A 12,078-nucleotide genomic window follows, 5' to 3' on the forward strand; every position below is an offset into this window, starting at 1 on the left:
CTGCACAACTGGAATAGGCAAACCGAATGCTCAACCTTATTACCGTGCATTTGTTGCTTAAGCTTCAATTGTAGTGCACGTGGGTCCTTTCGACAACTTGCCTCTCCTGAGGAAATTGGTCAGTGTATCCTATCTTGTTACATTTTTGAACAGCTAATGCCAATACTGCAGTTACACTGGAGGAAAATAGAAAAGTTATGTTGTGTTAATATTGTTGCACACAACAATAACTTGCATTTATCGCAGTGTCTTTATTGAAGAAAAACATCCCAAAATGCTCCACAGGAATGTGACCAAAAAAAATGGATGCTCACCAAAGGGAGAGAGAGAGATATCAGGAAGGGTGGCCAAAAGCTTGGTCAAAGAAGTGGGTTCTGAAGAGAGTTGTAGAGGAGAAGAAGGTGGAGAGACATTGGTGTTTAGGGAGGGAATTCCAGAGGGTGGGGTCTAGGCATGAAGGCATTGCAGCCCGTGGTGGGGCGAAGAGAGGGGAGGATGCACAAAAGCCCGTAAAGGAAGTTTGCATATCAGAATATTCAACCTCAACGGTTAGGGCATGTAATCTGGCCCGGCAGGACATTCTGCAACAATTGCTGCAGATTCTACCCCTACCTGGTGTAGCGCAATTTGCTGTCCAAATGCCAGAATTTTGCACAAAAAGTCCTAGAGGCGATGAAAAAGCTGGTGTCTGAGCAATAACAAATCACTCGCAGTAACAAATCACTCACCGTGGGCAGATAATCAGCACTTTTGTGATTTCTCAATATCCACTCTTAGCAGTCGAAGCTTTGTGTTAGGAATGTGCATTTGTAAAAATTATCCTCACAGCTCATTTGTACAAGAGGCTGTTGGGAAGAATCATGTAACTAAGATGGAGTGACTGTATTGCCTAAAACACAGTTTCAGATTGAGCCAAGTACGATCGCCAGTTAAACAACTTCTAGGCGGGGAGAAAAGGCTCTGCGGAGGTGTTTTTAGGAGTAAGATTCACCACAGTTTAATATGAACAGTTGTATTTGTAAAATTGGTCACTTTTAAAATAAATATAAATGCTACCTGTCTCTGGTTAACAGCAGTTCCCTCAGGTTTTCTTTTGCAGAGGTACAGTACACTATGTGTATACCAAGATAGTCATAGTTTGGGACTGATGGCATCTCCATGCTGTTTATCCATTTTCCTTAGTGACAAAGCTGTATCCATGTAATTACTAATTTAGTGTTAATGCCGTTACTACTTTAATCTAACAATAAATGTGATTGAATTCCCAATTCAGCCAAAAGGCAAGAATTACAAATCCAGTTGTGTGGTTGGATAATTTAAATCAAAAACATGGCTATTCAAGTGTAATCACTCTTGATTATTTTTTTTTTCAAACACTTCAGAGGTACAGATCGATGCAGACACTATATGATTGAAATGCAGCCAAATGGGAAGTATGTGATATTGGGAGAGGACAGGGCCCACCCATCACTACCAGACTTAGTGGAGTATTACAAAACCGTTGGAATTCAACCATTCATGGAAGTCCTTACCATACCTTGTGGGCAGGTAAGTAATTGTTAAAATCTTTGAGGATCATTCCCCTAATTGTCTTGAGCTAGTTTATAATGTACATGTGGTGCCAGAAGGTATTCTGTGCCAAATCTCTTCTTTTTGCATCACAAAACTGACTATTTAGTAATTAGAAAAGAGTAACTGTAACACTAACTTCTAATAATGAGTACAATGACCACCCTGTGTCACCAGATTCCACGTAGATTCTTAATTCGCTTTGTATTCTTGCCAAGTATTGTTATTGATAGGACACTTTTAAAGTGAGGGTGGTACTGAAAATCTACACTTTTCACTAGTTTGATGAGTTTATGGAGTATTCCATCTAATAACCAGTAAACCTTTAGTTCAACTTGACAAGCTGCCTTTCCACATTGGGATTCATACATATTACTTAAAATTCTAACTTCCTTGCATGTGTGTTCCTCAGCCCCCCTGTGTAAAACCCATGCATGTTCGGGAATAGAGCATGTATAAAGCCTACTTTGTGCACGTAATCGTTTTGGCTCAAATAACTAGTTGAGCTCATTACTATCTCTCTTTATTACATTATTAAAGCTTTTATGGGCCTTCAGAAAGTTTCTTTTTAAGCTTTTAATTTTTTTTATAGATGTAATTTTTTTTGTAAAATAGAGGGCCCACATGTAATCCTGTTGGACCTGAGTACTGGTTCTTGCCACCTCAGCCAGTTTTCCCCCTTCCCAACTCTCCTCTGATGTTCCTGGGCCTCTCCGCGATCAGACCTTCACCACCTAGCCTTCTCTATATGCAGACATCATCTTTTCTTCTCTACTTTCCTGGCACTGAGCAGGGAAACAGGCTCTTTGTCTCTCTCCTCTTGTAAGCAAAGCAAATGCTTTTAAATACAATGTGGGCAAGGGAAAACAGAGAGAAGACAGGAAATGGCGTGGAGAAGTGGAAGAGAAGACTTAAAGGATAGTGGAGTTAGGGATGTGAAAGAGCCAGGAAAAGGGAAAAGATCAGGTCGGGAAAGTAGGGTGGGGAGAAAACAGAGAAGATGAAAAGGGGGATGGGACGGAATCTGGATGGGGCTGGGGCAGGGAAAGTGAGGAGAGGATGCGCTCGCACAAGTATGTGTGTTTTTGGATGTGGACAGCGTTGGGCTCAGATAGGATGCCTCCCCCCCGCCCCCCCCCCCCCAAACCCACTGTTGACACTCGTATGGCTGACACATGAAGGATTTAAACTTGGGCAAGATACTGGAAGGCTGCTGGAACCCATGGAACAAAAACCAAGCCAGTGTCAAAGCTTTTAGAAGAAGGGAGAAAGCTGACAGCTAGAAAGGCAGCACAGTTTCATATGTGGGCTAGCAGTAAACGTGTACTTCCTTCAAAGAATCTGTCACACCACCACAATACCCAAAAACTGGTGATTATATTTCCCTTTTTTTAACATTGCCTGCAGTTAATCAGATTTTTTATTTACTTGTCAGGACTGCAGAGACATAATAAAAATGTGAAAATGCAGCAATGGGCCAATTATAGTTTTTGTGGTTCAGGAAGGGTCCCACCTAGTTTTTTGTTCCTCTCTAACATTCACAGCAATGAAGTACTCCATCTAACTAGCTGGGCAAGAACAGTCACAACTCTCCCCTTCAGAGTAGTTAGTTTGAATGTCAGGCACAGCTAGAATTTTCATTTCTGAACCTCGAGTCCAGGGTTTTACAACTACAGCAAATAGTAAGAAAATTCAAACTAATAATATACCAAGAAAGAACGAACTTGCCTTTGTATAGAGTCTTATATGGTCAAGATGTCCTGAAGTGCTTTATAATCAGCAATGTTCCATAAATAGCAAATGAATGTGTGGACAGATAATCTGTTTTTGGTCATGCTGGTTGAGGGAAGAATGTTAGCCAGGACAGCAGTAGGGAGCTCGGTGTTCTTTAAGTTGTGCCACAAGATTCTTTTAAGTGCACTTAAGCTGACAGATGAGACCTCGGTTTAGCATCTCACGTGAAAGGTGGCACCTCTGACAATATAACTCTCCCTGAGTAGTGCACTGAAAGGTCAGCCTGGATTATGTGCTCAGGACAAGGAGTGGGATTTAAGCCCACAACCTTCTGACTCAGAGGTGAAGGTACTACAAACTGACACTTAAAATACATTACAACACCTATAACACATATACTGTTATTTTAAGTTAGATTACCTTTCTCGTGTTTTAAAGATTGTATAATAATGCAATATTTTTTCCCTCCTAGAAATGTGACAGTAAGACAGATTATGAAGAACTCAGAAACTTTACAATGAAAATCAACCTGCAAGCAAGCACAAATTCTGACATTGTGGCTGATGACTCGATTCATGATCGAGTGCACAATGAGCTATCTAAGCTTTTTGTACCACCTGAGTCACAGTTGTCAATGCAGCCTCAAGTGCCACCAGTCATGAGAAAGATCACAGACAGGAAGCTTCAGGCTGTTGCTTCAGGGGTAACAACTTCAATTAATTCAGAGAATTGGATTGAGGAGGAACATCAAGGAAGCAAACGTACGTTCCCAAGACTGTACCCATCAATACGTTTAGCAATGAGGGAGATTCAGCAAGTTCATGAGGTAAGCAATTGGATTTCATTATTTCACTTCAGTAATACATTGTGTTCAGTGCGTAAACTGATTATCACAAAATGCCCTATTACCCTTTGACAGTGTTGATGCAACTTTTTTTCTGAATTCTATGAAATATTTAGTGTTGATCACTCTGGAGATATATACTTAATAAATAACACGGGATTTTAGTATTACTAGAAATGGAGAGTAAAAGTAAAGAAGTTGCAGTGTTTTCTTCCATTTTGACTGGTTTTGGCTAAATTACAAAAGGAATTTAGTTGCAACATCTGGGAAAGAAAGGAGATCTTCTGAAACTGTTGTAACCATTGTATGGTAAAACTGAAATTAGTTGGACGTACTGTGAATGACCATAGACCCAATTCAGACCACCTGCAACTGCATTTTAAATTTGAGTTTATCATAGAATTTGAGTTTTTAATAGAAATTAAATTTTATTAACTTGAAAGAAGTCTTGCAAGAACCCTTTTTATATATCAAATGGTTACAAGTAATTGTGATTAACTTGTTTGATTTTCTTCTACTTGTTTCTGTTGTTTTATATATTTGCATAGTGAACCTTAATATGACACTGACAGTACCAGCTTATAGGATTTACAGATTCTGGCCATGTTTTTTTTTTGGTCAGCCAGGTGTCTGGGATGCACAGAAGCCCCATCGTCATATTTAAGGGATTCTAAGCCAGTTTATTGAGATTCACACAGGTGGACTTTCCGTTTGCCCAATATGGAATGCATTCCTTTTGGGACCGTCCAATTTGCCAGAGCTTAGGCACATATCGTCACAGGCAATTATTATTAATCCCCAAGTGTGTCATGGGGTACAGCTGGAGTTTGGCCGCCCAATAGTGCAGAACACTGGTAAGGTGCCCTCTGCTTGCCCAACTAGGGCCACACTTATGGCATGAGTTTGCAGGATTATCTGGAACAAAGTAGGAAGAATCCTAGCTTTAGTAACAGGTCTACCTGAGCAGGTCCCATTAGAGAGTCAGACTGGCTGGTCAATCATTACCAATATTCTGGTATCGAATTGCCAAGCCTGCAACAGAGGAGTGACTTGATTCTAAATTTCCATTTCTGGGCTCGTCATCTTGGAGACCTTGTTCAGAGTCCCACCTCAAGGAGGTCGGTCAATAGACGACTGGCAAGTGCTTGTTTGACCTCTTGCTAGGCGGACAGCAGGTACCAGGAGTTTCTTGCACTTTGTGAGCAGCTCCATTCACCATAAGATGTGTGAATGTATTGGCATTATTCTCCTGACCACAGCATGGACGAACACTATATCCCATTAAATGTTTGAGCCACCAGGTGCAGAGGATCAGCAGCAGCTGACCGTGTCAATTCAGCTTCTTTATATCACTATCAATGACTCGGGGTGTTTCAAGCTCAGTAGTGGGTATGTAATTCTGTTTCCCTGTACCACAGGGCTCAGTAACTCCCTTAATGGTGTTATCCGTACTCACTCTTTTTAGATAAAAAGATTTTTTTATTTTAAAGAAACTATCTACACGAATGTACTCCCCCTATGGTTGAATAGCCTACTAACGCTGACTTTCCAGAGTCATCGATGAAAGATGGCCATTGAGCAAGGTATCTTTGAGTAAGTTCCTGTAGGACCTTACCTGATTGGGTCACCACCAGCAGGTGATGAGGGGGAAACTCAAGGAACTGTCAACATTAATCCTATTTCTTTTAATTAGTTGATTTACTTTTAAACTGTTCTGCTTGGGCATCTGATTCTTAAGTAGTTTGAAACTCATTTCCAAAAAAAAATAATTAATAATTAAATGTTTGAAGTTTGGCCTATGGTTAACAGTAAATATTTTGTCTTTATAGAAACAGCCTGCATTTCACAGCCCTAATAGTGGAGAGGAAGCTGTGCCAGAACTCCCCCCAAAACAGTTTAAGGAGCGTCACAAACCTCGATTATTTGCAACAGAATACTACACTAAGAAATAAATGGTTTGTAAAATAAAGATTGGAGACGTGTATACTATTGAAGTGCTGATGTTCAGATTACAAGGATGTATGAGCAACAAAACAATACAGGTTGTTGACATGTGAACATCTTTTTTTCTTTTGGCATACACATCCATTCTCCCTCATTACCAATGAACTCATGATCAACTCATACCAATACTATCTTGCCCATATTCACAATGGGAGGTAAGGAAAGCAACTTGTAGGTATGCTGTAAAGGGAAGGTTTTTAATGATGCACTGTATCACAGTGCTATACCGATGGAAATAAGGTGTTTAATTTTTTTGTCTTTTCCTGGAAAGGATTGAATTGCAATAGGAGAGTGCAGTGAGTTTTGATTTCAACAGAGAGGATGTAAGAAGGAGGAAAGCAAATGCACTGGCATATTTGCAGGTTAGGAAAAGCGAGATAGGAAAATTCAGAGAGAAGTAGTTCATGTTGGGTGCAGAGCTGCACTCATGGAGTGCAAACCAGGGTTACAGTGTTGTAGCAGCTCTGCCAATGTCTGATGCAGATCCAAATTGCCGGGGTTGTGTCCACTTTTGTAAATAGCCATTTAGTGAAACGTGGCTAGTTGTTTGTGGTTGCTGATCATCCTACTGATGATAAAAGCTCATTTTCAATTCTCCATATATTGCCGATATTTAATCACAATTCTGAAAGCGCCAAAAACATTCTAAACTGGATAAACCCAAAAAGTGAATGCAGCTAATTTCAGTTTCGAATTGCATCTGGTGTATTATTTTACCAAGGGTATGTTTTCTTCATGTTCTCCCGATATATAATTTATCTCCTGCTGATATTATTGATTGATTTCAAATACATGCAGGGTTGTCGATCATAAGATTTATAACTACAAACAAAGACATTTATTTAGCGTCTTATGGAGTCTGAGTTAATTTTTTACCTGGAGCTTTGTACTGTCACTGAACTGCAAAAGGAAGCCACTGATATCACTTGGGTTCTAATGGCACTGACTAGTGGAGTTGGCACAGATTCTGTGGAATTACAGGAATGTTACAATTTGCACAATTGTCTTTCAGGCTGAAGATTGGGATTATATGTCCACATGTAGCTGAAGAGAGATGATTACTTTCCTCATGTTTACTGCTGCAAAAAGGATTCTTTCTATTTCTCCATAGGAACAAAATATTTACCAAGTCTCTCTGCACCTGTGTGTGCTGGGTACTGTGTCCAAGGAGTATTTTGTGCAGTTTTTTTTAAGTAGTGTTTTCTTGTTACAAAGTATTAACAATAATCTGCAAAAAGCTGCTCATTACTAAGAAATGTTATATTTTTCACTCCTTATATGTACTGTATATAGTGTTTTTGGACTTTATTGATCTGTTCTTAAATGTGTATGCAGGGAAATAGTTTGTACAATTATCAAAATTAAAAAAATACCAGTATTTGAAAGCTGGTCTTTTGATTCATTACCACACTTTTGAGCAAGTCATTTTCCTTTGTAGTTTACTGGGAAATTATACAATTAACTTTGTTTCAGTCAAATGTGTTTGTAAATGTACGACTGACTGTGCAAATTTTTACACTTAACTAGTGAATCTTATGGCATTGATGATGAGTCAGAGGAAATGTTGATTTATAAGTATACACTTGCCCTTAAATCAACTACCTTCTCTGGGAGTCTTATTCCATATATCTACAACCCTGTTGGGGAAAGAAGTTTTTATAATCGCCAACCTTGCTTGAAGCTTGGAAATTTTGAGTGTGTCCTTTCTGGGGCAATCAAGAGCTACTGAAAAGGTAGATTATAACACAGCATATGTGAGATCAGGTGGGTCATTCGGGCGATGCATAGAAGTTACAACACTGAAACTGGCCATTCCACCCAGCCAGTCCATGTTTGCATTTACCCTCCACATGAGTAAATAGTCCGAATCACATTTACCCGCCCTGTTCCCACATCTCTTTAACCCTTTTTCTTTCTTCGACCTATCCAGTCTAATCTTGAATGTTGACATCGTATTTGCCTCTAACCCTGGAAGTGAATTCCACATCCTCAGATCTGTGTAAAGGAGTTTCTCTTGTTCTCTGTTCCAAATCTCTTGAATTTAATCTTGTATGTATAGCCCCTTGTCCTAGACCCCTCAACCACTGGAAAAATCTGCTTCCATCTATCTCTCCCAACTTTTCATACCCTAAACCACTTTGTCATTCACTAAAGTTTGTTGTTCATTGTGATCAAAAAGATTCCTCTGGGCTTGTGCAAGTGACTGACAAGTCCACTGCACTCCAGCAAACCTGTGAGGGCATCCTCTGGGTCGGAGTTGGTGTTTGAGCCAGCAAGCTGTTGCCAGAATCCATCTGCATGGTGTTCATAAAAATTAATAGAGCTTGACTATGGTATAGTTAGATGGCCTTATGACACCAGTTCAGTGGAAGGAACAGGACCCTGCATGGTGTAGCCTGGCTAAAGATAGGGCAGCAGGCATGAACGGTGTTCTTAAAAGTTGATCTAGGTGAGAAGGAAGGGAATGACCATGGTGTTGGTCCAGGAGCCACTGGCTTACCTTAGAGCTGCCCTTCTTGGCCTAGTGAATATATTCCATAGCGCAATTATGATTTCTATTAACGAGATTGCAATTCTAGTGAGCCCAAAAACTACTGAGGAACCTCATTAATATCACCAGTTCTTAAAAGCAATATACTGTAGTTTAATAGATTTTTACCAGGATGTATGAACCCAGATATGTGTATAGGTGAGATTATCTGAACTTAATATCTCGAAAGATCATCCATCTTATTCGATGTTTCCATCAGTGGTCTGTTGGATGGCATTATACTATATTTATCTGAAGTCTGTTTCAGGCACTAAGGTATTATGGCACTTTTCTTTTTGGAAATGATGGTCCCAATAGTTACGAGGAGCGGGGAATGCGATAGCAGGGGGAAACCTGGAAATCCCAGGGACGTGGAGGCCCTACTAAATTTAACTGCAGGACCTCTATCATTTTTTTATTCCATTTCCCACCTGGCAGCCAGCTAGATTGACAGCCTGGCCAGCTGCCGGATGGGAAAGCCGGGAAAGTGGTAGAAGGCCGCAGCCGGAGATCCTTGAGAACAGTCCCCGGCAATCAGGAAGATCGCAGGTTGAAGGTGGGGTGGGGTCGGCAGATCACTGGGCATGACTCTCGGGATTGCGGGTTTTGGGGGGTCCGCAGATCGCAGCAGCGAGAAGAGACCGCGATTGGCAGAAGGTTTGCTTGAGAGGGTGGGGGGGGTGAGGGAGGAGCACTCCTGCTCCTCCTGGCTCACAAGCAGTGCTCTTTAAAAATCACTTACCTTCTGCAGCGGGCTACTCCCATCTCCATTTAGCTGCTGGGTTTCCCGAGCCCTGGGAAACGTGGCTGACAACCGTTAAATTTAAATAAGGCTCCCAACTGCACTCGGGGGGCCTGATTTAAATATTAGAATAAAGTGTCCCGCCTCTTCAAGACGGGACATAGGCATGCCTCGCAATCCGCCGCTGTAGAAATGGCGGAAGGCGGGTATGCGGCAGGTTGGGGTAGCGTTTCACAATTTTTTTTGTTATTTTTAACCCCCCTTCCCCGGAGCCCCTCCCTCCCATCGTTGGTGGGGGGGGTTAATATCGACCCCGATGGTTGTTGGCCAACTCACGTGGGGATCTAGTGTGTGCCATTTACCACTGTGAGCAATGGGCTAACCAGTATGATATAGTGATGTGTACCAACCAATGCAATATTGTGGCTTTACATGGCCCAAGAGCAGATTATAAAAGTTATGTTTGGAAGATACAGGGGGCATCTGTTCCAACAAGTCTAACCTGCATGGAAATTCAGAACTAAGTCAACCGTCTGTGGCAGATTCTAATCTGATACCTGAAGGGGCAGGTCAGCACTGATGGGAATTGGAAGGATAGACCTGTTGCTGGGGGCTGGGATTCTTTCCACTCGACTCAGGGTATTGCTTTGCAGGTTATCTTAACAGGTGCGGTTGTCTTAGCTGGACAAGCAACAGTGAACGTGCTGGTACTCTACTGGTAAACTGCATCCATTTTCAGCTGATTCAAGTTCAGCTGATTCAAGTTCAGCTATTCCCCATTGCACACTTGGGGATTTCGAAGTCTGCCAAGCTTCTCTCTGGACTTGGGTGATTGCAGTATGTTCCTGTGGAGGTGGAGAGTCAGACCTGACTGACCAAACAAAAAATGCTGATTCTTCAAGCTAAATACATTGGTGACCTCAACTTCATCTCTATGTTGCATTATTTTTTTAAAAATCTCACATTTCCCCTCCATCTTTTCAGCTGCAAAAAGTTTAATTGCTTGAGCCTTTCTTCATAACTTAGTCCTCTAAAGCCTGAAATCAGCCTGATTATTCTTGTTTAATTCTGTTTTTTTTAAAAAGGTGAGAACAGTGTATGTATGTGTATGTATATGTGTGTATATATATATATATATATATATATATGGCTCTTAGTCTTTAGCAGGCTTTATTGCTTTATAAGACTATGGACCTTGGCTCTTGCAAATGGATGCCTCTGTTCTGATTGTAGTTATGATGTGGAGATGCCGGTGATGGACTGGGGTGGACAAATGTAAGGACTTGCACAACACCAGGTTATAGTCCAACAGTTTTATTTTAAATCACAAGCTTTCGGAGCTTACCTCCTTCGTCACCTGACGAAGGAGGAAAGCTCCGAAAGCTTGTGATTTAAAATAAAACTGTTGGACTATAACCTGATGTTGTGCAAGTCCTTACTGATTGTAGTTGTGTACTGTGTTGCACCACAAGGTGGTGCAGTGCTCTTCTGATTTTCAGTACTGAGCAAACTTCTTTAGAACATAAGAAATAGGAGCAGGAGTAGGCCAATCGGCCCCTCGAGCCTGCTCCGCCATTCAATAAGATCATGGCTGATCTGATCCTAACCTCAAATCTAAATTCATGTCCAGTTTCCTGCCTGCTCCCCGTAACCCCTAATTCCCTTTACTTCTAGGAAACTGTCTATTTCTGTTTTAAATTTGTAGTCCTAATCTTTGTTGTAAATGTCACTGAATAGACTCAATACTGTGGTTTAGCATATTTCAAGAGAATTGTAACTCATACTATTGTTGTTCAACACTATGTACTTTAATCTTGGCCCAACTAAGGCTTTTGAATAGATTGGTTGGAATGCTTACTCTTCCAGCAGCACAGTCCATTTGGCCAGCCAATTTATTTTGTTGAGACTTTTTAAAAAGAAAAGCTATTTTTTATGGAACTGTTTTGAGTTTTGGATTCCAAAATAGTAATGTTGGAGCTAGATTAAGTCCATTCTTTCCCCCTTTTGTTCTTTCCACTTCTGTACCCACTTGCTGAAAGTGCTGGCCCTTCCTGGGCTAAGTTACAACTTTGGGTTATTTGGCAGTGAAGGCCGCTGCAGCGGAGCCATACTTGTTGGGGTGGCAGAAAACCAAATCACTATTTAAACAAACTAGAATTTTTTTTTGTTGCTATTTCTTGTCAGAATATCAAATAAATCACGCAGCTGGGAGAAGACAGGCAGGAGCAACCAGTGGCAGAAACTTAAGATAGGCCCTAGTAGACAATATATTTACTTAATCCATGAAACATCCAATGAAAAATAGTCATCTGATCATGTACCCCATAAAAAGAGAGACTGCTTTTTTTTAAAAAACACACTTTAAATTGACAGTAAAGGCCTATTTTTTTTAAAATCAAAAATGGACATTTCCTGATGTACTGAAAAAATGGTGTGACTACTGCTGATGACAGCAGGACAAAAAGCCACAAAGCGTGTGGCTATAAAGAGAGTTTTAAATACACTCAAGCAAGTGAGGGTCAGCTGGGGATTATGCCATGAAATTCTTTAAAGGAACACAGAGAATGATAATACAATGGCAGGCGTCCAGTACACTGAAGGGTATTGGGTGCCTGCTCCCTGGAAAAGAGACCTGCATTGGGCATGTTCTCACTG

The 12,078-nt window shown here is 40.9% G+C and overlaps 1 protein-coding gene across 2 annotated transcripts in view; it reads left to right on the plus strand.

Annotated features, from left to right (window-relative positions):
- Positions 1–7,522, plus strand: part of LOC137322030 (myosin-IIIb) — a 166,085-nt gene extending 158,563 nt beyond the window's left edge. Inside the window, exons 27-30 of one of the 2 annotated variants that reach the window (XM_067985063.1) lie at positions 1,383–1,548; positions 3,776–4,129; positions 5,977–6,102; positions 7,164–7,522. In XM_067985063.1, coding sequence (XP_067841164.1) covers positions 1,383–1,548; positions 3,776–4,129; positions 5,977–6,099 — 643 coding nt within the window. In that variant the 3' untranslated portion in view covers positions 6,100–6,102; positions 7,164–7,522. Of the gene's footprint in view, positions 1–1,382; positions 1,549–3,775; positions 4,130–5,976 lie in introns of both variants that reach the window. The other variant, XM_067985055.1, reaches the window with a different exon arrangement.
- Positions 7,523–12,078: the final 4,556 nt, after the last annotated feature.

This window comes from Heptranchias perlo, chromosome 1, assembly GCF_035084215.1.
Source record: "Heptranchias perlo isolate sHepPer1 chromosome 1, sHepPer1.hap1, whole genome shotgun sequence".
Taxonomy (NCBI): domain Eukaryota; kingdom Metazoa; phylum Chordata; class Chondrichthyes; order Hexanchiformes; family Hexanchidae; genus Heptranchias; species Heptranchias perlo.